This window comes from Coffea arabica, chromosome 4c, assembly GCF_036785885.1.
Source record: "Coffea arabica cultivar ET-39 chromosome 4c, Coffea Arabica ET-39 HiFi, whole genome shotgun sequence".
Classification (NCBI taxonomy): domain Eukaryota; kingdom Viridiplantae; phylum Streptophyta; class Magnoliopsida; order Gentianales; family Rubiaceae; genus Coffea; species Coffea arabica.
Window position 1 is genome coordinate 10,263,133 of NC_092316.1, and position 25,086 is coordinate 10,288,218.

Genomic DNA, 25,086 nt, shown 5'->3' on the forward strand with positions numbered 1-25,086 from the left:
AATTTATTACATTTTTTGTAGGATCTACCGATTCTATGATCCGATCTTACGATCCGATCTTGCAAACCAAAAAACGATCCTAGATGGGATCCCGATTTTGAAAACCTTGGTTATGAGTTTTATCTATAGTAAATTTGGCAATTGTTAGCCCTTTTAAAACTAATGATTTGTCTAACTCGTTGGATAATCAAAAGATTTTGCTTTGACTTTGTTTTGTGGGATAATAACTGAAACCTCCCTAGGTTGTGGTATCCCTAACTACTCATGCAAGTGCTATTTTTGGATCATTTAGTACTACATCTAGGCTAGTTATGGTGTAATTTCCTTAAACATGTGAAACCTACTTTCGTAGTGAATCAACTATACTCATAACTAATCCATACCTATTTTCATGGTTATGAAATTAGTTACAAGTTCATTTCTTCAATGAAATTACATGAAATGAATCACTAAAAACCACATAGGTGCACCTCTACTTTCGTGAGTGTACTCCCTATGTTTAGCACTTCTTGAACTAGTGTTAAATCTCAATTTCCATTGCAGAAACAACACCTTAAATAATCATAATTAATGGTACCAGATTAATCATGATTTAAAGAGTCAAAGTACTAAATAACTTGCTCAAATCATAGCAATCAATTAACCAAATAATAAACACTAACAATCATAGAAAGTTCAACCAAACCCAAAGCTTAAACTTTAGATACACATATTAAACACAAAATCCAGAACTTGTATATTAACTAAATTTGGAATTAAGTACAAAAGATAAAGAGTTGGAAAGGAATGTAACCCATGTCACTTGAGCTCATCACCTTGCCTTCTTCATCTCCATCTTAATCCTAGTCTAGCAATATACAAGAGTGGATGAACTACACTAGCTAAACTATCCTACACTAAAGAAATGGAAGAGCTACATTTCTGCACTCTTCAAGCTTTTTCTCGTATGTCTCTTCTTTCCTCTCTTACAATGAACTCCATCTCCTCCTTTTGCAATGAATTTGGCTCTTTAATGATGAAAAGGTGGTCAAGAAATGAGGATTACATCTCCCTTTTACAGCTGGGAATGTTTCTCACATGTATAGCATCCCATGTGAGTTGGTGGAGGTGAAATTGAGTTTTCCGCGTAAAAAACAGACTTCTCTGACCACAATCCGGCCAGGAATCCGGCCACAAATCCGGCCAAATTCCGGCCGGATTGCTACAGTAAATCTGGGCTGCTACAGTGATCCGAGCTGCTACAGTGCCTCGGATCCGTATGAATCCGAGTTCGGTTCCACTAACCCAGAAACAGCCGAGGGTTCGGATGAATAGTGGATCCGAGTGTGGATCACTTGCTCTGTTTTTGGCCCAACTTCAACCGATCTTTTCTTGATGTTAGAGGCTGAACCAACTCATGTCTAAAACACGAAAGTTGTAGCCTTTTGATTTATCTTTCCAATGCATCAAGAATCACCTCATTTGGATCTGTGTAGGCTGAGATATGACTGAAATACCCTTGCCTGCTCCATGCCTTGTTGCAATTTCGACCAATAGCAATTGACTCTGTACTTCGGCCTTTTGACCTAGAAAACCTTCAAACTGGATTCAGATGTCTTCACCAAAGTTGTAGATCTATCTCTTATCTTCAAATGGGTTCAAGAATCATCTCAATCCGATCATTGTAGCTCAAGTTATAGCCGAAATACGAAAATGTGTCAAAACTGTCAAAATACACAAAATCCCACTAAAAAGTGATAAAAACCTCATTTAATCACTTAAAAGCATTTTTCACCAATTATAGCCAAAATGATTCATATTCTTCCAATAATATAACTAAAGTGACTAAAAAAAATATAAAATATTATACAATTATTACGTAAATTAGTCACATATCAAATTCCCCCACACTTAAATCATTGCTTGTCCTCAAGCAATCCATACATAATCAACTGCAATGATTCAAGAGGTGAAACAATCTATGCACTTTGTCCAATTTAATTCCTCAAGACTTGGAAAATAATCATTATACAATTATTCAATTTACACTAAATACTCATAATATCAAGTAAAGGAAAGATAATTATACCCTAAATTCAACAAGTTAAACTTAATCTCTTACCCTAACTTAATTTTACAAATAAGCAAATCACATAGTCAATTTATAGTCTTCCTCCTCCTATAATCATCTTTTTCTCAAAATTCTATAACTAAGGGATTTATTCATACAAATTTTACTTAAATAGTGAGAATGCCTTTTTACGCGAAAATCGACACTTTTAGGTGAAGATCCCCGGTTACTCAACATTTCACTTATTCAAGTTGCTATGCATACTCTTAATTCAAGTACCTTTTTACGCGAATGTCGACATTTGTAGATGCCAACCCCCGGTTACTCGGTACAAAAATCATTGGAGTAGAATAATTTTTTACTTTCTTTTCTTCTCTTTTTTTTTTCTTTTTTCTTTTTTCTTTTTTTTTATTATTATTTTTTTTTAGAAATAAAGGACAATAAATAGATATTCCCCCTTAGAAAATATATAAGACTAATCAAAGGAGGAGTATAACCTTTTATCAACTATATCAATCACTTATTTATAAAATTAAGTAAAGAGAAGAAATTTCATTAAACATGTAAAATTATAGGCGTAATTTTCCTCACTTTACCGAATATACTTTCTAAAATGTAAAAATCCTAATTGCATAATAAACATTTCCAAGTTAAATGAGGACTAAACCTTCCAAAATACATATAACATTTCAACAATTGGAAGAATAAGGTTGGAACAATTCGCCCTTTTTGAATGAAAATGCAAGAATTTGAAGAACTTTTGGGCCATAGTGAAATATTGGAAAAGATTTTACAAAAATTTTTACAGAGTTTCTCCTTATAAATGGATGAAAAGTCCCTGCCAACAAACCCAATTTCAAGCAAATTATCCACATGGCAAGCATTTCAAACACAATTCCAACATTTCTAAGCATTTAAATCCACAAAATATCATCACCTAGCAAGTAAATGTAAGTTCAATACTTTCCTCCCCCACACTTAAACTTCACATTGTCCTCAATGTGAGAAAAGGAAAATAAATAAGGAGTAAAAGAAAATACTGCTCAATTGAACTTGCGCAATCCGAATCCATGTCCAAGTGATGAATTTCCAACCGTATTTGAGAAAGAATGGAGAGTTCACTTATTGCACCCTGAAAAAGACAAAATCAAAACAAATAAATTTCTTAAAAATAAAAGGTTGCAATCAACAAAATCATGCAATTCAAGGAAAAAGGAAAAATGATCAAGCATGTGGAACCATACAATGTTCAATGGATAAAAACATGAAATGAGCTCATCTTTGCTAATCAAATATGTGCAATAGTATCCAAAGCAAAGGGAAAAAAATCCACAATCATGAACAAAATAAGTTCCATTTATACATTTTGTCATCAATGATCAAATCCCCGCAAGTACAAAAGCAATCTCAAAATGGAGACAAACACACCAAACCAAAATATAAATGACCTTCGTGAGAATTCATGAAATACTAAAAACTATTGAACCACAAAAATTGTAAGTGCATTTATGAATTTCATCAATTAAGGTCATCTTCAATTCACCTCTTCTTTTAGAATTACCTAAGAATTCACAAAATCATTCAATCAAGCACCTTTTCATTCATTAGATAATCTAAATTACTCACATAAATATAAAAAACTCCCACTAAGCTAATTAAAATGCTACATTTGGCTACTTAATATGCAACTTCGTCATCAAGCCAAATTAAGCATAAAACTAGCAAGAATTCACCAAATAAGTACAATAACTGCAAATCACAAAATATAGTTATCACTAACAATCACCAATAGCATCAATAAGCTCAAATAAATGCACCTAACTTCACATATTAAAAATTGCCTAAAAATAGAAAATATTCATTCATGGCAAAATTCAAATAACAAAGTTAGGTAAAGAATTGTTACCTCAAGGTGGTTTTGTGATGTTTAGAGATGAATATGATGTGAAAAACCCCCAAAAAAAACTTACTCCAATTTGACCTCAATTGAGTGATTTCAAGAAGGTAGAACCCTAACTAATGGTAAGTTTGAAACCACTTTAGAGTTGTTTTTGAAAAAATATGAACTATGAAATTCACTCTAGAGGATGGAAGAAAGTGAATTGATGAAGGTTATTTGAAGATTAAATGGTGAAAAATAGTGTTTTAGTGAGTGATGTGTGTTTGAGGTGTTAGTGTGTGAGTTGGGTTGAAGAAGAAGGGAGAAAAATTGTGAGGAATCCGTGAAACGGATTCATCTTACGCTGGTTACTGTTCACAATCCGGCCAGAAATTGGAGGGATCCGTGGAGGGATTCTGGGCAAAAAAAAAATTTTTTTTTTTTTTATACTGTTGCATATCCGGCCGGATTCTTGGCCGGATTTGCTACAGTGGACAGATTTTTTTTTTACAATCCGGCCAGTTTTTGGCCGGATTTCATGCCGGATTTTCGGCCGGATTGTGGTCAGAGAAGTCTGCTTTTTACGCGGAAAACTCAATTTCACCTCCACCAACTCACATGGGATGCTATACGTGTGAGAAATATTCCCAGCTGTAAAAGGGAGATGTAATCCTCATTTCTTGACTACCTTTTCATCATTAAAGAGCCAAATTCATTGCAAAAGGAGGAGATGGAGTTCATTGTAAGAGAGGAAAGAAGAGACATATGGGAAAAAGCTTGAAGAGTGCAAAAATGTAGCTCTTCCATTTCTTTAGTGTAGGATAGTTTAGCTAGTGTAGTTCATCCACTCTTGTATATTGCTAGACTAGGATTAAGATGGAGATGAAGAAGGCAAGGTGATGAGCTCAAGTGACATGGATTACATTCCTTTCCAACTCTTTATCTTTTGTACTTAATTCCAAATTTAGTTAATATACAAGTTCTGGATTTTGTGTTTAATATGTGTATCTAAAGTTTAAGCCTTGGGTTTGGTTGAACTTTCTATGATTGTTAGTGTTTATTATTTGGTTAATTGATTGCTATGATTTGAGCAAGTTATTTAGCACTTTGACTCTTTAAATCATGATTAATCTGGTACCATTGATTGTGATTATCTAAGGTGTTGTTTCTGCAATGAAAATTGAGATTTAACACTAGTTCAAGAAGTGCTAAACATAGGGAGTACACTCACGAAAGTAGAGGTGCACTTATGTGGTTTTTAGTGATTCATTTCATGTAATTTCATTGAAGAAATGAACTTGTAGCTAATTTCATAACCATGAAAATAGGTATGAATTAGTTATGAGTATAGTTGATTCACTACGAAAGTAGGTTTCACATGTTTAAGGAAATTACACTATAACTAGCTTAGATGTAGTACTCAAGGATCCAAAAATAGCACTTGCATGAGTAGTTAGGGATACCACAACCTAAGGAGCTTTCATTTGTTATTTTCTTGCATAAGTTCAGTAAGTTTTACTTGTTATAATTCATTGATAGTCTAAATAATAGAGAAGCTTTAGTAAGACCGGTAATTGTTCACTCTTCCCTGTGGGATCGACCCGATATATACCCTAAACTACTAGTTGATCTGTATACTTGCAGTGAACGGGTGTAATTCGGTTTTTTAACTTGCATGTATGTAAAATACCCGTTACGTAAATTGTAGTATAGTGGTGAGTATTCCCGCCTGTCACGCGGGTGACCCGGGTTCGATCCCCGGCAACGGCGCCAAAAACTTGACGGGTATTTTACATACGTACAAGTTAAAAAACCGAATTACACCCGTTCACTGCAAGTATACAGATCAACTAATAGTTTAGGGTATATATCGGGTCGATCCCACAGGGAAGAGTGAACAATTACCGGTATTACTAAAGTTTCTCTATTATTTAGACTATCAATGAATTATAAGAAATTTAACCTACTGAAATTATACAAAATAACAAATAAAAGCTCCTTAGGTTGTGGTATCCCTAACTACTCATGCAAGTGCTATTTTTGGATCATTTAGTACTACATCTAGGCTAGTTATGGTGTAATTTCCTTAAACATGTGAAACCTACTTGTCGCGCCCCATTTTTCGCGATGGAAAAGAAAGTAAATAAGAAGGTGTTTATAAAAAGATGTGATTTATTAATAATAGATAAAAAAAGGACCTAGAATGGGACTTAAAAAGAATGCGACAATTTGGGTCCAAAATTTAGTCTAAAAGGGTTTTTAAGAAAAAATAGGAGTCGCCACTTGGTATGGGGTTTTGGTGTACCAAGTCACCCAAAAAATATTTTTGACAAAAATAAAATAAAACCCTTTTCGACAACTCCAGGTCTTTGAAAACAGAGAAAATGAGTTCGGGAGTCACGGTTGAAGAAAGGGAAGGCAAAGGTTCAATTAATTCAAACCTAAGGCACCCTTTCAACCTAGTCTAAGCTAGTTGCGAGGTTTAGCCAAAATTTTCCTAATCTAACCCTTGATTTTATCATATTTGGATGTTTCTTACATAGATGCAAACCTAAATTTATAAAATATCGAAAAGATCAAAATGTTCATTCAAGGGTTTAATTGAACCAATCACATTAATTGCGAAGGCCAAAATAATTCCTTGAAGGTGTCACGAGTATGCAAATGATGAAATTAAAAGAAAAGAAAAGAAAATTAAATTATATACATAAGGTATAAGTGAGCAAAGAAAAATGAATGCAAGCATAACGGGTATGGGGGACAAAAATTCGTGACATGATTTTCTTATGTAGGGATTAATGGAGTATTTAAACTAAAAAGTTATAATCACCCCCATTTCCCATATTTAAAGAATAATTCTCCTAATAGATCCAAAGTGGGGCAACTTAATTATTATTGTTATCATTAATCTTTTCGCTCATAGCTTTTCTATACTATTTTGCAAATGATTTGTCTCATAGCCTCTCTCATGCAAATGATTTCAATTGTACAAGAGCAGAACAATGGAGTACAAAATATAGAAATACAATATTTTGGCCAAATCCCTAGTCATTAAGCAGGTAAGCAGGCATTTATATGGAGTACAAGAGCAGAACAGTGGCGAACCGAAGGCATTTACGCAACCTGTACATGGGTGGTTCTAAGCTTCCTATGTGTTGACCTACTTGATAAGTTATTTAAATCACTCAAATGGTTAATAAAATTGGACATTGGAGATGCTATAACAGATGCAGCGGAACAGAAGAACAAAACAAGAATAGGCAAGAACAACTTGGGGAAAATCAGATTTTATTAGGGTTGTAATCGGAATAGTTTACAGACTAAAATAAGGTGTATATATATACAACCAAACAGGCTGGATCCAAAAATAGGCCCAAAACAAGACTCAAAATAAAACAGACACAGTAACTAATATATACCGTAAGCTTCGGGGGCGTTGCCCCCGAACCACCAAAACAGCTCAACGAGGGTCGAAAATCTGATTCAAGACATCTCAACAGGAAAATTTATACACACACACATATATATATAGTTCCTTCCAAATCTAACTATACTTGTACATGACATCAAGTAAACATAAAACGGTGGAAATATGAGAACTTTCATCACAACGGAAAATGTGGTCTCTCACTCCACTAGAAATAACACCACAAAAATAAAAAAGAAAGCATATGAATACAAAGCCATTAACAAAGATACGGAGTGGCAATAGCATGTAGAGGATGTTTTCTGTGAACTGTGATACCAGATGCTTCAGTCATGTCCAAATCCTCTGGCTTCATTCCATCAGGCAATGCAAAATTAAATTTGTTGACCAATTTTGCCAATGCAAGTTCATTTACGGATATGGCAAAGTTGATACCCGGGCAAACCCTTCGTCCGGAACCAAAAGGAATTAACTCAAAGTTAAAACCTCGAAAATCTATATTGGAATTCAGAAACCTCTCAGGTTGAAATTCCTCAGGGTTCTCCCACAACATGGGGTCTCTTGCAATTGCACTAGCATTCACCAACACAAGTGTGCCTGCTGCTATATCACACCCCATTATTTTGATGTCTCGAGTTGATTCTCGAGGAACCAGTAATGGAACAGGAACATGAAATCGTAGAGTTTCTTTAATCACTGCTTTTAAGTATCTCATCTTCTCCAAATCATCTCGAGTTATTTCTGGTTTTCCCTGGGTCACTTCTCTTACCTCAGCCTGCAATTTCTGCAAGGTTATAGGTTTCTTTAGAAGTTCAGACATTGCCCATTCCATAACTGTTTGTGTTGTATCTGTTCCACCGGCAAAAACGTCCTGCATGATGGAATGAAAGAAAGTGTTGCTTTAGAACATGCATAGATGCATTTTTTTTAATCTAAATTTCCAATTTCAAAAAATTGGCACGTTTGCATCCAAGCAATAAATTTGTGTCATACCTTCCCAAAGAAAAAGAAAAATGAAGACAAATTAATAATATTCATACTATCGCAATAAGCGTTTCATTACCACATTCTAGACGAAACACTGTGTTGCTTTTCCCTTTAAAATGTTGATTATTATTCCTCTATTTTCCCCCAAAATCCACAGTTCTGGTATGCAATCCAATCTTAGAAACTCAATCGTGAAGTGCAAACGCTGAAGATTTATGTAGTAGAGTTAAACATATCAAAAGTTTAAGAATTAACTTTTTTACACTAACTGTATAGTGATTCTTTTTTACACTAGCAGTTTTGAATATATATTCTATATGTATATGATTTGAATTTCAAATATGAATTTATGATATATGATATAATCTAAACATGTTAGGGTAAAAAAATTATATAATGATATTCTATAAAAATGTTATCCAAAGATTAATAAGGTTCAGTACATGCAAATTTATAATACATGTTATACATTTATATCATCAGAAGTTTAATGTATGTCAAGTTTTTGCATCACTGGACAGATAACAAATCCTTGAACCTTATCGTTTTGGAAACATTAAATGGTTTGAAGTTTAAGTGCATGAAGTTCGGTTAACCCAAGCAAATACAGTGGTGTTAGATTTTTTTTTTTTTTGAAAATTTTTTACAAGAGAAGGTAGTCAAATATAAGGGACAAAAAATGAGTGTGATTACATACATTCATATGGTAATTTTGATGTAAATTAAATAGATTAAGGAGTGTATATAATTCAGAGGTATGTGGTAATTTTAGAATTTTTATAGTGAATCAACCCTTTTTTGTATGTTTATTTAATATCCTTACCTCTCGTTTGGTCCACAGCAATGTCCAAAATAAAATGGTCATTTGCCCAAAATGGCAGAATTAAATATTAGTGTCATTCTAGTGTATGACAAATAAGTAATAATGGAATTTTGATTCATTTTTGAATATTGACTATGATCAATATTTAGATGTCAGAATAGAATACAACTAATACATATTTGACTTTTTTTTTATTTTTATTTTTTGTAAGCGGGAGGACTCGAACCCGAGACCTCTTGCCACCCAACCCAACCCTCCCCCCATACATATTTGACTTAATTATCCTATATATGCTTATGACTTTTATTTTATTTGTTCTCCTATTTTAATTTTTTGTTTACATGGAATTTTTATTTTGTAAAACATAAATTATATGAACCAAAGGAATATCATATAATTTTAATTTTTATTATGTTATCATTTTTTATATGTAATTCAAAAATATTCCAAACAACTATTCAAAAGTCAAAGAATAAAGTATCTCAAAACATTTGTTTACTTGTAAAAAAGAAAATTTTATTTTGAGTATAAGAAAAATTTTATACATTCAATTATTAATTAGGCTCACAAATGTCTTAAGATAGATTTATAAGGATAAACTTGACATTCTGCTATATTGGGTTTTTTAAGATGAAGTTGGAAAGAACTTTTCTTAACGTTTTTCTTAGAAATAGAATTCCAGGAAAAAGTTGGAATAAACATTTCAAGAAGAATGGACTTTCCATTTAAATGATCTATGTCAAACCAATGAAATAGATAAGTTATAAAAGCCTTTTCTTTCGAGACTATTCCTACATGCCAAACAATAGTTTTAGGGTACAGAATGAAATCGATGTTTTCGAAATATGATTAGACTGAACTCGTTTGGTTGACTGATTGAACGAAGAATCAACTTAGAATAATAAATATTTATCATTCAAAATGATCTATAGCAATTTAGGTTGACTAAATGGAAAGAGTATTCCGTTTAAATGATCTATACCAAACTTAGAATAGAATGACCAAGTTATAAAGTTTTTTTTAGGCTATTCCTGCATACCAAACATATGGTTAAGGTACGGAATGAAATTGATGTTTTCAAAATATGACTAGACTGAACTAGTTAGGTTGACTGATTGAACCAAGAGTCGGGTCTGTCACCAGATTTTAGGTTGAAGTAAGTAAAAATAAACAATGAGTAATACTCAGACACAAACCAATCAAATTGGACAAAACTGATAAAACTCCAACAGTTGAACAGGCTAGCCACTAGAAATTTTTTCGCTTTATATATTTTGTATTATTCAAATTTTCTAATTATAGACTAAATATAAAAAATGGACTTTTAATTGAACTAGTGCCCTCCCTGGGTTGCTTATCAGGTTTCGAGTCTTGCCTGGGACTACCGTGTTCGAGGGAGTAGGGCCTCCCTTCTCAGGTTGCATGGGGATTAGTTGGATCGAAAACCGGATACCTCTTGTGTCAGAAAAAAAAAAAATTGAACTAGTGGTTGAACCATGAAGGCATGAACCAAAAGCTCATTTGGTTCATTCAACCATCCGAGTTTAATAATATTGAGTTTAGTAAACCTTACAAACCAAATAGATTTTGATCTTGCACATCGTAGTAAAGGATGCCATTTAATAAGTTGTCACGTCCAAGTCATCTAAACTAAAAAACATTTGTATGATACTACCAAACAAAATCTAAACCTTCCAGCCTAGTGCAAGTCACTACCTTCAAAGCTAGTACTAGATGATTTATTACCAATAAACATAATTCTTTTCAGAATTGAAACTAATTATAACTTCTCATTGTGCGATGCAATTAAAGAGATGGAGAGAGATCTAATTTACCAGGATGATGGCTTTCATATCATCGGGGCCAAGAGCGAAGCCGATAGTGCTTTCCTTATTAACCTCGATCAGAATGTCCACAAAGTCTAGGCATCTTGCCTCGACGGAATGGTCATTTTCAGCCTCACCTTTCCTCTTATTTATGTGCTCTTCTATTACACCGTCAAGAAATTCATCAGTCAGTTTAACAAATTTCTCCACTTTCAAGTCCAAACCATTGAAACGATTAACCCATGCAAGCCAAGGAATGTAGTCTCCTACATCAAAAACACCCATTAACTCAACAAAAACCCTCAAATTTTCCATAATTTTCCTCCCTTTTTCTTCCTCACTATACTTCCTCCCCAGGGCAACCCTACAAATTATATCATTCGTGAGAGTTACAAATATTTCAGTTAAGTTTACAGGTGAAGAAGAACACATCTGGCCGATCTTTTCGATCATGAGTGAAGTCTCTTCTTCTCTAACATGCTGATATGACTGAACCCTTTTGTTACTCAAAAGATGCAGCACACAAATGCTTTTGGCTTGTCTCCAATACTCACCGTACGGTGTAAATGCTACGTCCCTACTTCCGTAGAATAGTCTATTTATAACGCTCGATTTAGGCCTGTTTGAAAAAACCAGATCATGGGTTTTCATGAGCTGGCTAGCTGCATCAGAGGAAGAGGCAACCAGCACTGGCTTGCTTCCAAAATGAAGTAGCATGAGTGGGCCATATTTTCTTGACAATGATTGGAGGGATCTGTGTGGAAACAAGCCAAGCTGGTGAATATTTCCAATAATTGGGAGCTTTGGTGGAGATGGTGGTAGCCTTTTTTGGGGTTTAGAAGCAGCATCGAACCATTTCAAAAGGGCTAGAAGGAATACAACTGAGGAAACTGAGAAACATACAAGATCAAAAGAGAACGCCATGAGTCATATGATCTTGTGTTTGCCTATTAATGGGCTACTCTTCTTATATAATGATAACATCGGGACCACCGATGAATATTTAATTATTAAATACAAGGGATGATTTAAGCCCACACGTTACATAGGACAAAACTATATAGTAGGACAAATTGATTGGTCTCTGATTTATCTTTTGGAGCTATGGTATTCGAATCATGGAGAAAACTCCATTATGACTCATGAGAGAATAACCATTCACATTTTGCAAAATTTTTTACCCCAAGAAAGAGGAAAAGACGTTTAGCATAGCATATCTTTTCAAACGTCAAACATCTTTCGTCCATAGCCCACAGCTGGCAGTTGATTCTCCTTGTTGCCACGTACGTCTTGTCAAATTACTTATGTTACAAAATTTCAACGGTTAGGTCCAAAAACAGGTAACTCCGTCTAGGTTACCACAATCAATTATGGCCATCATTTTGGGTCTTTGAAGAAAATTTGACATGCAATTTTCGTAATCTTAAGTTTGAACTAATGTTTAATAGTACAAATGCATCATATGCTTGTGACTTGTGACTTCTGAGTTTGAATTTTCTTTCGGAATTTTGAGGAACTAATATTTGGAAGCTTTATTAATTAACTTTTTCTACCATGGCACGATATTCTTCAACTCTGAAAATATTCGAATATAAAATGTTACCTCATGAAATGTTTTACCAGGAGCTGATTAAGATGTAATTAGTTTATGCTCATACTGGCTTCTGTAGGTGAGTGTGATGGGATCATTAAAGATCTAATCACGTGATTGAAGGTTATGAGCATAGTTGTTAGGATCATGATCCGCATCGTAGGATCCTACGATCCAAATTAAGACTAACGATCCTGATACGATCCTACTATTTTCAATAAATTAAATAACAATTTTAGTATTTTGACTATATCTTTGTGTAGAAAACTCGAAATTAAATGTCGTTTATTGCATTGTAAACTATATTCAGAGTACTTTAAATCCATATAAATAATTAAGCCCAATTTCAAACCTAGAAAATTTGATGAATCTTTAAATTTGACTCATATAATTTACTAAAGTGAATAAATGATCTTTGTTATAGGTTATCACATGGAGCTAGTGTTTTGTGTCTTTATTATAATATATTAATATGGTTTAGAGCCTTTAGAAATGAGTTAACCTTAATTAACAATATAATTATATTGACTGCACATGAATTACATTATTTGTTACTATATTTATGAATTGCAAACTTAAAAATTATAAATATGACAATTTATTACATTTTTTGTAGGATCTACCGATTCTATGATCCGATCTTACGATCCGATCTTGCAAACCAAAAAACGATCCTAGATGGGATCCCGATTTTGAAAACCTTGGTTATGAGTTTTATCTATAGTAAATTTGGCAATTGTTAGCCCTTTTAAAACTAATGATTTGTCTAACTCGTTGGATAATCAAAAGATTTTGCTTTGACTTTGTTTTGTGGGATAATAACTGAAACCTCCCTAGGTTGTGGTATCCCTAACTACTCATGCAAGTGCTATTTTTGGATCATTTAGTACTACATCTAGGCTAGTTATGGTGTAATTTCCTTAAACATGTGAAACCTACTTTCGTAGTGAATCAACTATACTCATAACTAATCCATACCTATTTTCATGGTTATGAAATTAGTTACAAGTTCATTTCTTCAATGAAATTACATGAAATGAATCACTAAAAACCACATAGGTGCACCTCTACTTTCGTGAGTGTACTCCCTATGTTTAGCACTTCTTGAACTAGTGTTAAATCTCAATTTCCATTGCAGAAACAACACCTTAAATAATCATAATTAATGGTACCAGATTAATCATGATTTAAAGAGTCAAAGTACTAAATAACTTGCTCAAATCATAGCAATCAATTAACCAAATAATAAACACTAACAATCATAGAAAGTTCAACCAAACCCAAAGCTTAAACTTTAGATACACATATTAAACACAAAATCCAGAACTTGTATATTAACTAAATTTGGAATTAAGTACAAAAGATAAAGAGTTGGAAAGGAATGTAACCCATGTCACTTGAGCTCATCACCTTGCCTTCTTCATCTCCATCTTAATCCTAGTCTAGCAATATACAAGAGTGGATGAACTACACTAGCTAAACTATCCTACACTAAAGAAATGGAAGAGCTACATTTCTGCACTCTTCAAGCTTTTTCTCGTATGTCTCTTCTTTCCTCTCTTACAATGAACTCCATCTCCTCCTTTTGCAATGAATTTGGCTCTTTAATGATGAAAAGGTGGTCAAGAAATGAGGATTACATCTCCCTTTTACAGCTGGGAATGTTTCTCACATGTATAGCATCCCATGTGAGTTGGTGGAGGTGAAATTGAGTTTTCCGCGTAAAAAACAGACTTCTCTGACCACAATCCGGCCAGGAATCCGGCCACAAATCCGGCCAAATTCCGGCCGGATTGCTACAGTAAATCTGGGCTGCTACAGTGATCCGAGCTGCTACAGTGCCTCGGATCCGTATGAATCCGAGTTCGGTTCCACTAACCCAGAAACAGCCGAGGGTTCGGATGAATAGTGGATCCGAGTGTGGATCACTTGCTCTGTTTTTGGCCCAACTTCAACCGATCTTTTCTTGATGTTAGAGGCTGAACCAACTCATGTCTAAAACACGAAAGTTGTAGCCTTTTGATTTATCTTTCCAATGCATCAAGAATCACCTCATTTGGATCTGTGTAGGCTGAGATATGACTGAAATACCCTTGCCTGCTCCATGCCTTGTTGCAATTTCGACCAATAGCAATTGACTCTGTACTTCGGCCTTTTGACCTAGAAAACCTTCAAACTGGATTCAGATGTCTTCACCAAAGTTGTAGATCTATCTCTTATCTTCAAATGGGTTCAAGAATCATCTCAATCCGATCATTGTAGCTCAAGTTATAGCCGAAATACGAAAATGTGTCAAAACTGTCAAAATACACAAAATCCCACTAAAAAGTGATAAAAACCTCATTTAATCACTTAAAAGCATTTTTCACCAATTATAGCCAAAATGATTCATATTCTTCCAATAATATAACTAAAGTGACTAAAAAAAATATAAAATATTATACAATTATTACGTAAATTAGTCACATATCAAATTCCCCCACACTTAAATCATTGCTTGTCCTCAAGCAATCCATACATAATCAACTGCAATGATTCAAGAGGTGAAACAATCTATGCACTTTGTCCAATTTAATTCCTCAAGACTTGGAAAATAATCATTATACAATTATTCAATTTACACTAAATACTCATAATATCAAGTAAAGGAAAGATAATTATACCCTAAATTCAACAAGTTAAACTTAATCTCTTACCCTAACTTAATTTTACAAATAAGCAAATCACATAGTCAATTTATAGTCTTCCTCCTCCTATAATCATCTTTTTCTCAAAATTCTATAACTAAGGGATTTATTCATACAAATTTTACTTAAATAGTGAGAATGCCTTTTTACGCGAAAATCGACACTTTTAGGTGAAGATCCCCGGTTACTCAACATTTCACTTATTCAAGTTGCTATGCATACTCTTAATTCAAGTACCTTTTTACGCGAATGTCGACATTTGTAGATGCCAACCCCCGGTTACTCGGTACAAAAATCATTGGAGTAGAATAATTTTTTACTTTCTTTTCTTCTCTTTTTTTTTTCTTTTTTCTTTTTTCTTTTTTTTTATTATTATTTTTTTTTAGAAATAAAGGACAATAAATAGATATTCCCCCTTAGAAAATATATAAGACTAATCAAAGGAGGAGTATAACCTTTTATCAACTATATCAATCACTTATTTATAAAATTAAGTAAAGAGAAGAAATTTCATTAAACATGTAAAATTATAGGCGTAATTTTCCTCACTTTACCGAATATACTTTCTAAAATGTAAAAATCCTAATTGCATAATAAACATTTCCAAGTTAAATGAGGACTAAACCTTCCAAAATACATATAACATTTCAACAATTGGAAGAATAAGGTTGGAACAATTCGCCCTTTTTGAATGAAAATGCAAGAATTTGAAGAACTTTTGGGCCATAGTGAAATATTGGAAAAGATTTTACAAAAATTTTTACAGAGTTTCTCCTTATAAATGGATGAAAAGTCCCTGCCAACAAACCCAATTTCAAGCAAATTATCCACATGGCAAGCATTTCAAACACAATTCCAACATTTCTAAGCATTTAAATCCACAAAATATCATCACCTAGCAAGTAAATGTAAGTTCAATACTTTCCTCCCCCACACTTAAACTTCACATTGTCCTCAATGTGAGAAAAGGAAAATAAATAAGGAGTAAAAGAAAATACTGCTCAATTGAACTTGCGCAATCCGAATCCATGTCCAAGTGATGAATTTCCAACCGTATTTGAGAAAGAATGGAGAGTTCACTTATTGCACCCTGAAAAAGACAAAATCAAAACAAATAAATTTCTTAAAAATAAAAGGTTGCAATCAACAAAATCATGCAATTCAAGGAAAAAGGAAAAATGATCAAGCATGTGGAACCATACAATGTTCAATGGATAAAAACATGAAATGAGCTCATCTTTGCTAATCAAATATGTGCAATAGTATCCAAAGCAAAGGGAAAAAAATCCACAATCATGAACAAAATAAGTTCCATTTATACATTTTGTCATCAATGATCAAATCCCCGCAAGTACAAAAGCAATCTCAAAATGGAGACAAACACACCAAACCAAAATATAAATGACCTTCGTGAGAATTCATGAAATACTAAAAACTATTGAACCACAAAAATTGTAAGTGCATTTATGAATTTCATCAATTAAGGTCATCTTCAATTCACCTCTTCTTTTAGAATTACCTAAGAATTCACAAAATCATTCAATCAAGCACCTTTTCATTCATTAGATAATCTAAATTACTCACATAAATATAAAAAACTCCCACTAAGCTAATTAAAATGCTACATTTGGCTACTTAATATGCAACTTCGTCATCAAGCCAAATTAAGCATAAAACTAGCAAGAATTCACCAAATAAGTACAATAACTGCAAATCACAAAATATAGTTATCACTAACAATCACCAATAGCATCAATAAGCTCAAATAAATGCACCTAACTTCACATATTAAAAATTGCCTAAAAATAGAAAATATTCATTCATGGCAAAATTCAAATAACAAAGTTAGGTAAAGAATTGTTACCTCAAGGTGGTTTTGTGATGTTTAGAGATGAATATGATGTGAAAAACCCCCAAAAAAAACTTACTCCAATTTGACCTCAATTGAGTGATTTCAAGAAGGTAGAACCCTAACTAATGGTAAGTTTGAAACCACTTTAGAGTTGTTTTTGAAAAAATATGAACTATGAAATTCACTCTAGAGGATGGAAGAAAGTGAATTGATGAAGGTTATTTGAAGATTAAATGGTGAAAAATAGTGTTTTAGTGAGTGATGTGTGTTTGAGGTGTTAGTGTGTGAGTTGGGTTGAAGAAGAAGGGAGAAAAATTGTGAGGAATCCGTGAAACGGATTCATCTTACGCTGGTTACTGTTCACAATCCGGCCAGAAATTGGAGGGATCCGTGGAGGGATTCTGGGCAAAAAAAAAATTTTTTTTTTTTTTATACTGTTGCATATCCGGCCGGATTCTTGGCCGGATTTGCTACAGTGGACAGATTTTTTTTTTACAATCCGGCCAGTTTTTGGCCGGATTTCATGCCGGATTTTCGGCCGGATTGTGGTCAGAGAAGTCTGCTTTTTACGCGGAAAACTCAATTTCACCTCCACCAACTCACATGGGATGCTATACGTGTGAGAAATATTCCCAGCTGTAAAAGGGAGATGTAATCCTCATTTCTTGACTACCTTTTCATCATTAAAGAGCCAAATTCATTGCAAAAGGAGGAGATGGAGTTCATTGTAAGAGAGGAAAGAAGAGACATATGGGAAAAAGCTTGAAGAGTGCAAAAATGTAGCTCTTCCATTTCTTTAGTGTAGGATAGTTTAGCTAGTGTAGTTCATCCACTCTTGTATATTGCTAGACTAGGATTAAGATGGAGATGAAGAAGGCAAGGTGATGAGCTCAAGTGACATGGATTACATTCCTTTCCAACTCTTTATCTTTTGTACTTAATTCCAAATTTAGTTAATATACAAGTTCTGGATTTTGTGTTTAATATGTGTATCTAAAGTTTAAGCCTTGGGTTTGGTTGAACTTTCTATGATTGTTAGTGTTTATTATTTGGTTAATTGATTGCTATGATTTGAGCAAGTTATTTAGCACTTTGACTCTTTAAATCATGATTAATCTGGTACCATTGATTGTGATTATCTAAGGTGTTGTTTCTGCAATGAAAATTGAGATTTAACACTAGTTCAAGAAGTGCTAAACATAGGGAGTACACTCACGAAAGTAGAGGTGCACTTATGTGGTTTTTAGTGATTCATTTCATGTAATTTCATTGAAGAAATGAACTTGTAGCTAATTTCATAACCATGAAAATAGGTATGAATTAGTTATGAGTATAGTTGATTCACTACGAAAGTAGGTTTCACATGTTTAAGGAAATTACACTATAACTAGCTTAGATGTAGTACTCAAGGATCCAAAAATAGCACTTGCATGAGTAGTTAGGGATACCACAACCTAAGGAGCTTTCATTTGTTATTTTCTTGCATAAGTTCAGTAAGTTTTACTTGTTATAATTCATTGATAGTCTAAATAATAGAGAAGCTTTAGTAAGACCGGTAATTGTTCACTCTTCCCTGTGGGATCGACCCGATATATACCCTAAACTACTAGTTGATCTGTATACTTGCAGTGAACGGGTGTAATTCGGTTTTTTAACTTGCATGTATGTAAAATACCCGTTACGTAAATTGTAGTATAGTGGTGAGTATTCCCGCCTGTCACGCGGGTGACCCGGGTTCGATCCCCGGCAACGGCGCCAAAAACTTGACGGGTATTTTACATACGTACAAGTTAAAAAACCGAATTACACCCGTTCACTGCAAGTATACAGATCAACTAATAGTTTAGGGTATATATCGGGTCGATCCCACAGGGAAGAGTGAACAATTACCGGTATTACTAAAGTTTCTCTATTATTTAGACTATCAATGAATTATAAGAAATTTAACCTACTGAAATTATACAAAATAACAAATAAAAGCTCCTTAGGTTGTGGTATCCCTAACTACTCATGCAAGTGCTATTTTTGGATCATTTAGTACTACATCTAGGCTAGTTATGGTGTAATTTCCTTAAACATGTGAAACCTACTTGTCGCGCCCCATTTTTCGCGATGGAAAAGAAAGTAAATAAGAAGGTGTTTATAAAAAGATGTGATTTATTAATAATAGATAAAAAAAGGACCTAGAATGGGACTTAAAAAGAATGCGACAATTTGGGTCCAAAATTTAGTCTAAAAGGGTTTTTAAGAAAAAATAGGAGTCGCCACTTGGTATGGGGTTTTGGTGTACCAAGTCACCCAAAAAATATTTTTGACAAAAATAAAATAAAACCCTTTTCGACAACTCCAGGTCTTTGAAAACAGAGAAAATGAGTTCGGGAGTCACGGTTGAAGAAAGGGAAGGCAAAGGTTCAATTAATTCAAACCTAAGGCACCCTTTCAACCTAGTCTAAGCTAGTTGCGAGGTTTAGCCAAAATTTTCCTAATCTAACCCTTGATTTTATCATATTTGGATGTTTCTTACATAGATGCAAACCTAAATTTATAAAATATCGAAAAGATCAAAATGTTCATTCAAGGGTTTAATTGAACCAATCACATTAATTGCGAAGGCCAAAATAATTCCTTGAAGGTGTCACGAGTATGCAAATGATGAAATTAAAAGAAAAGAAAAGAAAATTAAATTATATACATAAGGTATAAGTGAGCAAAGAAAAATGAATGCAAGCATAACGGGTATGGGGGACAAAAATTCGTGACATGATTTTCTTATGTAGGGATTAATGGAGTATTTAAACTAAAAAGTTATAATCACCCCATTTCCCATATTTAAAGAATAATTCTCCTAATATGAACAGGCAAATGAACAAATTTAAATGAAATGCAATTCTAAATGACATGATTAACACATATAGAGGATATGGGGTAATGTAATAGGGAATATTATACAATATGAGAAAAATCCTAAAGATAAAAAAATATGCATGAAAATGTAATGAATATCACACAAAATGAATCTAGCGCAAGTCGGCCTAGAGGGTCTAGCATTGGACTAACCCATTTCTAAAAATCCTTACTAGCATTGGACTAGCAAGTAAATAGAGGAAAAAGTCACAACTAGCGTTGGACTAGTGTGATGACGTCATGCATTAACAATTCATAGTGAAACAAATAAAACATAAATTAAAACAAATAAAACATAAATTAAAACAAATAAACACATAAGAGCACGTAACACATAACACGTAGACATAATATCTAGATGCCAAAATCCTAAGAAAAGCGGACAAAACACATAACACATAAGCCACATAAACACACAACCTATCTATTACATCGGGGGCGCCTAACTACAATCTAGAAGGGAAAAATATAATAAAACAAATCTAATTATCCTATCTATTACATTTTTGAGGTATTTAAATGCCTCTTGAATCATTATAAAAATTAACTAAAACATATATAAGAAAATTTGAATGAATATTTAAATCAAGTAAATAAAGCATATAAAAATATATAAACACATAGGAACAAATAGGAGCACATAAGAGCACGTAATTGACATTGAAATAATAAAATAGGGGTACCTCCCGTTTGAAGTGGTGACTAAATGGAGTCAAATTGTCCTATTTATACTCACAATGAACAAAAGAATCATGGCACCACTTTAATTGAAAATAATAATAATGTTAAAATACTAAATTCACATTAACATGTCAAACGCAAAGAAATTTAAGAACATCTAAAAATTGCAAGTTGAATATGTTCAAAAATAACATAATTAGTTATTAAAGAAAAGAAATAATCACAATAAAAGAGAGTCAAAATTTGACAAGGACTGAATTGCAAAAATTGAAAACTTTTGGGAGACAAAAATTATATTTTTCAAAGTTTAGGGGTCAAAATTAAATGAAAGATAAAATTCAGGGACCAAAATGCAATTAATTTAAGGACCTAGGTGAAAGGAATTTAAAATGTTCTGGGCCACAATAAAACTACTCCAAAGATCAGGGGCCAAAGTGCAAATCGTAACCAGATCTGGGCAAGAACAAGGGCATCGGGCCGCTCTTTTATTTTACTTGGGCCAAACCTACCTAAGCCCAACTGAAAACCCAAGCTAAAACACACAGGCCAGCCCGTCCTTTTATCCCTCAAACCCAGCCAAAATACATGGGCTCCAACCTCTTAGCCCAACGGAAAACCCAAAAAAAAATAAACCAGAACCCAACTCCAAAACCCAACCAAAACTAACTCTTGGCCCATTAGAAAAATAAACATTAGCCCAATTCCCTTTTTCTTTCTTTTCTTTTCTTTCTTTTCTTTCTTCTTCTCCCCTTCCGTTTCCTCTTCTTCTTGTTCGGCCAGCTGAAGAAAACTTCAGCTGGTGGCCATGGCGGCTGCCGGTGGCGCCGCCGCCGCCGACCGCCACCGCCGGTGACCTCTCCGGTCACCAAAAATCCTCAAAATACACCCCCTCACTCGATTTTTCGCGTAGACTCCATTTTTGGACTTAGTTTTTACAGAAAATGACCCAAAAGTGGCCAAAATGCCAAGAAATCAGTTCAGTTTTTATTTTTTTAAAACCCTCTCATCTTCACCAAAAATCATAAAAATTATGCCAAAACCCTCCTTATGACTTCTACAATACAACTATGATCTTAGTTTGACAAGTAAACAACAACAAAAGAATGCATTAAATCAAAACAGCCCCAAAATAAAGAAAATATTTCAATGCCTTTAAAGGCTCAAAACTTCAAAATACTTAAATAACCCAACATTTTCAGATATTGGTGCTAGCTAATGGTCATCCGTTTTGACAACAACATGCACAATGTTCAGCTTTTTAATCCATTTTTTCGTTTTCGGCATTTTACCAAACAGTTAATATGCATACATAATAAACATTTCCTTTTCCTAAAACTGGCTCAGGCCATTTCCCAATTTTTAACAATACAACAACGACAATGCAAGGCAGCCAGCAGAAACGAAAGAAAACTAAGCAATGAAGCATTGATTTAATATGACAAAAAAAACTAAAAGTATACCTCAATAAATATGAAAATCTTTCGGTTGAAGTTTTGATGAAATTTCCAAGCCTTGACCGATAGCTGCCTTTTCCCTTCTTTGTGTTTGAATTTTGTGGAAGAAAATGTGTAGAGGGAGCCCCCCCCCCTTTTTTTTTTGTTCCTCTTATCTGATGAGGGAGAGAGCCGAGAGAGCAAATTGAGCCAAAAAGGTGGAGTCTTTTTTTTCTTCTTGTCCTCTGTCCGTGAGAGCCGAGAGAGGAGATTGAGGAAGTATTTTTTTTCTTTTTTTTTTTGCTTCTCCTCTATTGGCCAAAGAAAAGGCCGAGAGTTTGTATTAGGAGTTGGAGTGTTGAGTTGGGCCCCAAAATGATGGTTTTTCTTCCCAATGACAAGAAAAATGCATGGGCTACCAATGATGAATTTTTTACCAAAATGGGAAGAAATGTCATGAGGATGGAGTGTAGAAATGGGTTAATAGTGGTTTTGGTGAAACAAAAATGATTAGGATGATTTTTTGATTTTCTTCTTCTCTTTTTTTTCGTTTTTGTTTTTGTTGTTTTTGTTTTCTTTTTCCCAACATAAACCTACAAAAGTGAGAAAAATAAACATTAAAATGTAAGAAAATAAATAATTCATTCAATAGAAAAAATTCAAGAAAATATTAAAAATTAACAAAAATTTGGTGTCTACAGCTTGCCCCTCTTTGTCTAGAGTTTCAAAGAAACTCAAGACAAAGACGTAGACACCAAATTGCTTACCTGTTTCTTTTAACTGCACCTGAGCTAAAATAAACAAACCAACATTTGGCTAAAATTATTGGACAAAATGATGCAATAACATTGCAGAAAATGCGACCGAACCCATGTAGAGTTGCCTACGTATCCCACCATAGGAATCAGATCAAACGTAGTTCAAATGCAAGTGAACTCCAATGAAACAAGTGCATTGACCAACTGTGGTCTTTGCAAAGTCGAAAAAGTCTGAGCTCTCAGAACTTCTAAACATGAAACACAAAATGAATGAGAAAGCACAATTATTAGTCAAAAAGTCAAGAAAAGTAACTTGTCATAACTAGAAAAAGATGCGCGGAGGGACGCGGTTACGCTCCAACAGAAAATTAAATTTGTCTTTTAGAAAAGGATGCGCGGAGGGACGCGATTACGCTCCAATAGGAAATTAAATTGTCAAGAAGGGGAGATAGAAGGGTGCGCGGTGGACGCTGAGACTCACCAACAGGAATTTAAATTGTCAAGAATGGGAGATAGAAGGGTGCGCGGTGGACGCTGAGACTCACCAAAAGAAAATTAAATTTGTCTTTTAGGAAAAGATGCGCGGAGGGACGCGATTACGCTCCAACAGAAAATTAAATTGTCTTTTAGAAAAAGATGCGCGGAGGGACGCGATTACGCTCCAACAGAAAATTTAATAGTCAAGAAGGGGAGATAGAAGGGTGCGCGGTGGACGCTGAGACTCACCAACAGAAATTTAAAATGTCAAGAAGGGGAGGTAGAAGGGTGCGCGGTGGACGCTGAGACTCACCAACAGGAATTTAAATTTGTCTTTTAGAAAAAGATGCGCGGAGTGACGCGATTACGCTCCAACAGGAAATTAAATTGTCAAGAAGGGGAGATAGGAGGGTACGCGGTGGACGCTGAGACTCACCAACAGAAATTTAAAATGTCAAGAAGGGGAGGTAGAAGGGTGCGCGGTGGACGCTGAGACTCACCAACAGGAATTTAAATTGTCTTTTTGAAAAAGATGGGCGGAGGGACGCGATTACGCTCCAACAGGAAATTAAATTGATGCGCGGAGGGACGCGATTACACTCCAACAGAAAATTAAATTGTCAAGATGATTATTCCAACTATATTGAGTATCATACATGTAATGATTATAGTAGGTATCTTCGCTCGTAGATCCATTATTCAGATAACTAGAATTCCAATAAGTATTTTTTAGTTCACTCCGAAACGAATGATTGTTGTCAATCTCAAAAATTTGATTTTCAATATCAAAATATATGGAAAAATTGTCTCCATTACTATCCTTAACTAAAAAAGTGTCATCGGAGATGAAATTCCGAATGTCCATCTTAGATTCAATCGAATTCGAGAATCAATTGTCGAAACATCTACAGGAGTTTACTTATTTATAGCCATTCAATTACATATACCTAACCTATCCGAACCAACCCATTTTTATGAATTCTATTTTTTGTAAACTCTTTTCCCATAAATTGTTAAAGCTTCCATAAAAGCTAGACTGAGCAATAGAGTACCTCGTATTTTTCCCTCTGCCTCGGGCTGTCTCGCGATACCCTCTACGGCTTGACCCGCAGCAGTTCCTTGACCAACTCCGGGTGATTCGATTAAGGTCTAAATAATCAGGAATCCTATTTTTTTTTTTACCATAAAAATCCGAACTAAAGAATTTGTACCTCACCCGATCATTCGTTACTGAGAGTGACGCTGAGACTCACCAACAGGAAATTAAATTGTCAAGAAGGGGAGGTAGAAAGGTGCGCGGTGGACGCTGAGACTCACCAACAGGAAATTAAATTGATGCGCGGAGGGACGCGATTACGCTCCAACAGAAAATTAAATTTGTCAAGAAGGGGGATAGAAGGGTGCGCGGTGGACGCTGAGACTCACCAACATGAATTTAAATTGTCAAGAAGGGGAGGTAGAAAGGTGCGCGGTGGACGCTGAGACTCACCAACAGGAAATTAAATTGATGCGCGGAGGGACGCGATTACGCTCCAACAGAAAATTAAATTTGTCAAGAAGGGGGATAGAAGGGTGCGCGGTGGACGCTGAGACTCACCAACATGAATTTAAATTGTCAAGAAGGGGAGGTAGAAAGGTGCGCGGTGGACGCTGAGACTCACCAACAGGAAATTAAATTGATGCGCGGAGGGACGCGATTACGCTCCAACAG

At 34.4% G+C, this 25,086-nt stretch overlaps 1 protein-coding gene and 2 long non-coding RNA genes across 3 annotated transcripts; all 3 read right to left on the reverse strand.

Annotated features, from left to right (window-relative positions):
* Positions 1-712: 712 nt before the first annotated feature.
* Positions 713-4,346, reverse strand: LOC140005263 (uncharacterized). Its single transcript, XR_011813059.1, has 2 exons — positions 3,091-4,346; positions 713-1,703 (listed from the first exon to the last, which is right to left on the reverse strand). It is a non-coding gene; the product is annotated as an uncharacterized lncRNA (long non-coding RNA).
* Positions 4,347-7,434: 3,088 nt separating this feature from the next.
* On the reverse strand, positions 7,435-11,945 carry LOC140005264 (norfluorocurarine oxidase-like). The gene is made up of 2 exons (XM_072045984.1): positions 11,002-11,945; positions 7,435-8,227 (listed from the first exon to the last, which is right to left on the reverse strand). Exons 1-2 carry the CDS (start codon positions 11,914-11,916, stop codon positions 7,616-7,618), a joined length of 1,527 nt encoding a protein of 508 aa, XP_071902085.1. The 5' UTR covers positions 11,917-11,945; the 3' UTR covers positions 7,435-7,615.
* A 1,945-nt stretch (positions 11,946-13,890) lies between these two features.
* On the reverse strand, positions 13,891-22,439 carry LOC140005266 (uncharacterized). Its single transcript, XR_011813061.1, has 2 exons — positions 22,168-22,439; positions 13,891-16,360 (listed from the first exon to the last, which is right to left on the reverse strand). It is a non-coding gene; the product is annotated as an uncharacterized lncRNA (long non-coding RNA).
* Positions 22,440-25,086: the final 2,647 nt, after the last annotated feature.

Coding starts and splice junctions, on each gene's coding strand:
- LOC140005264 (XM_072045984.1), bottom strand. CDS start 11,916: ATGGCGTTCTCTTTTGATCTTGTATGTTTCTCAGTTTCCTCAGTTGTA. Junction 8,228..11,001: donor ATATGAAAGCCATCATCCTG/GTAAATTAGATC, acceptor TCCATCATGCAG/GACGTTTTTGCCGGTGGAAC.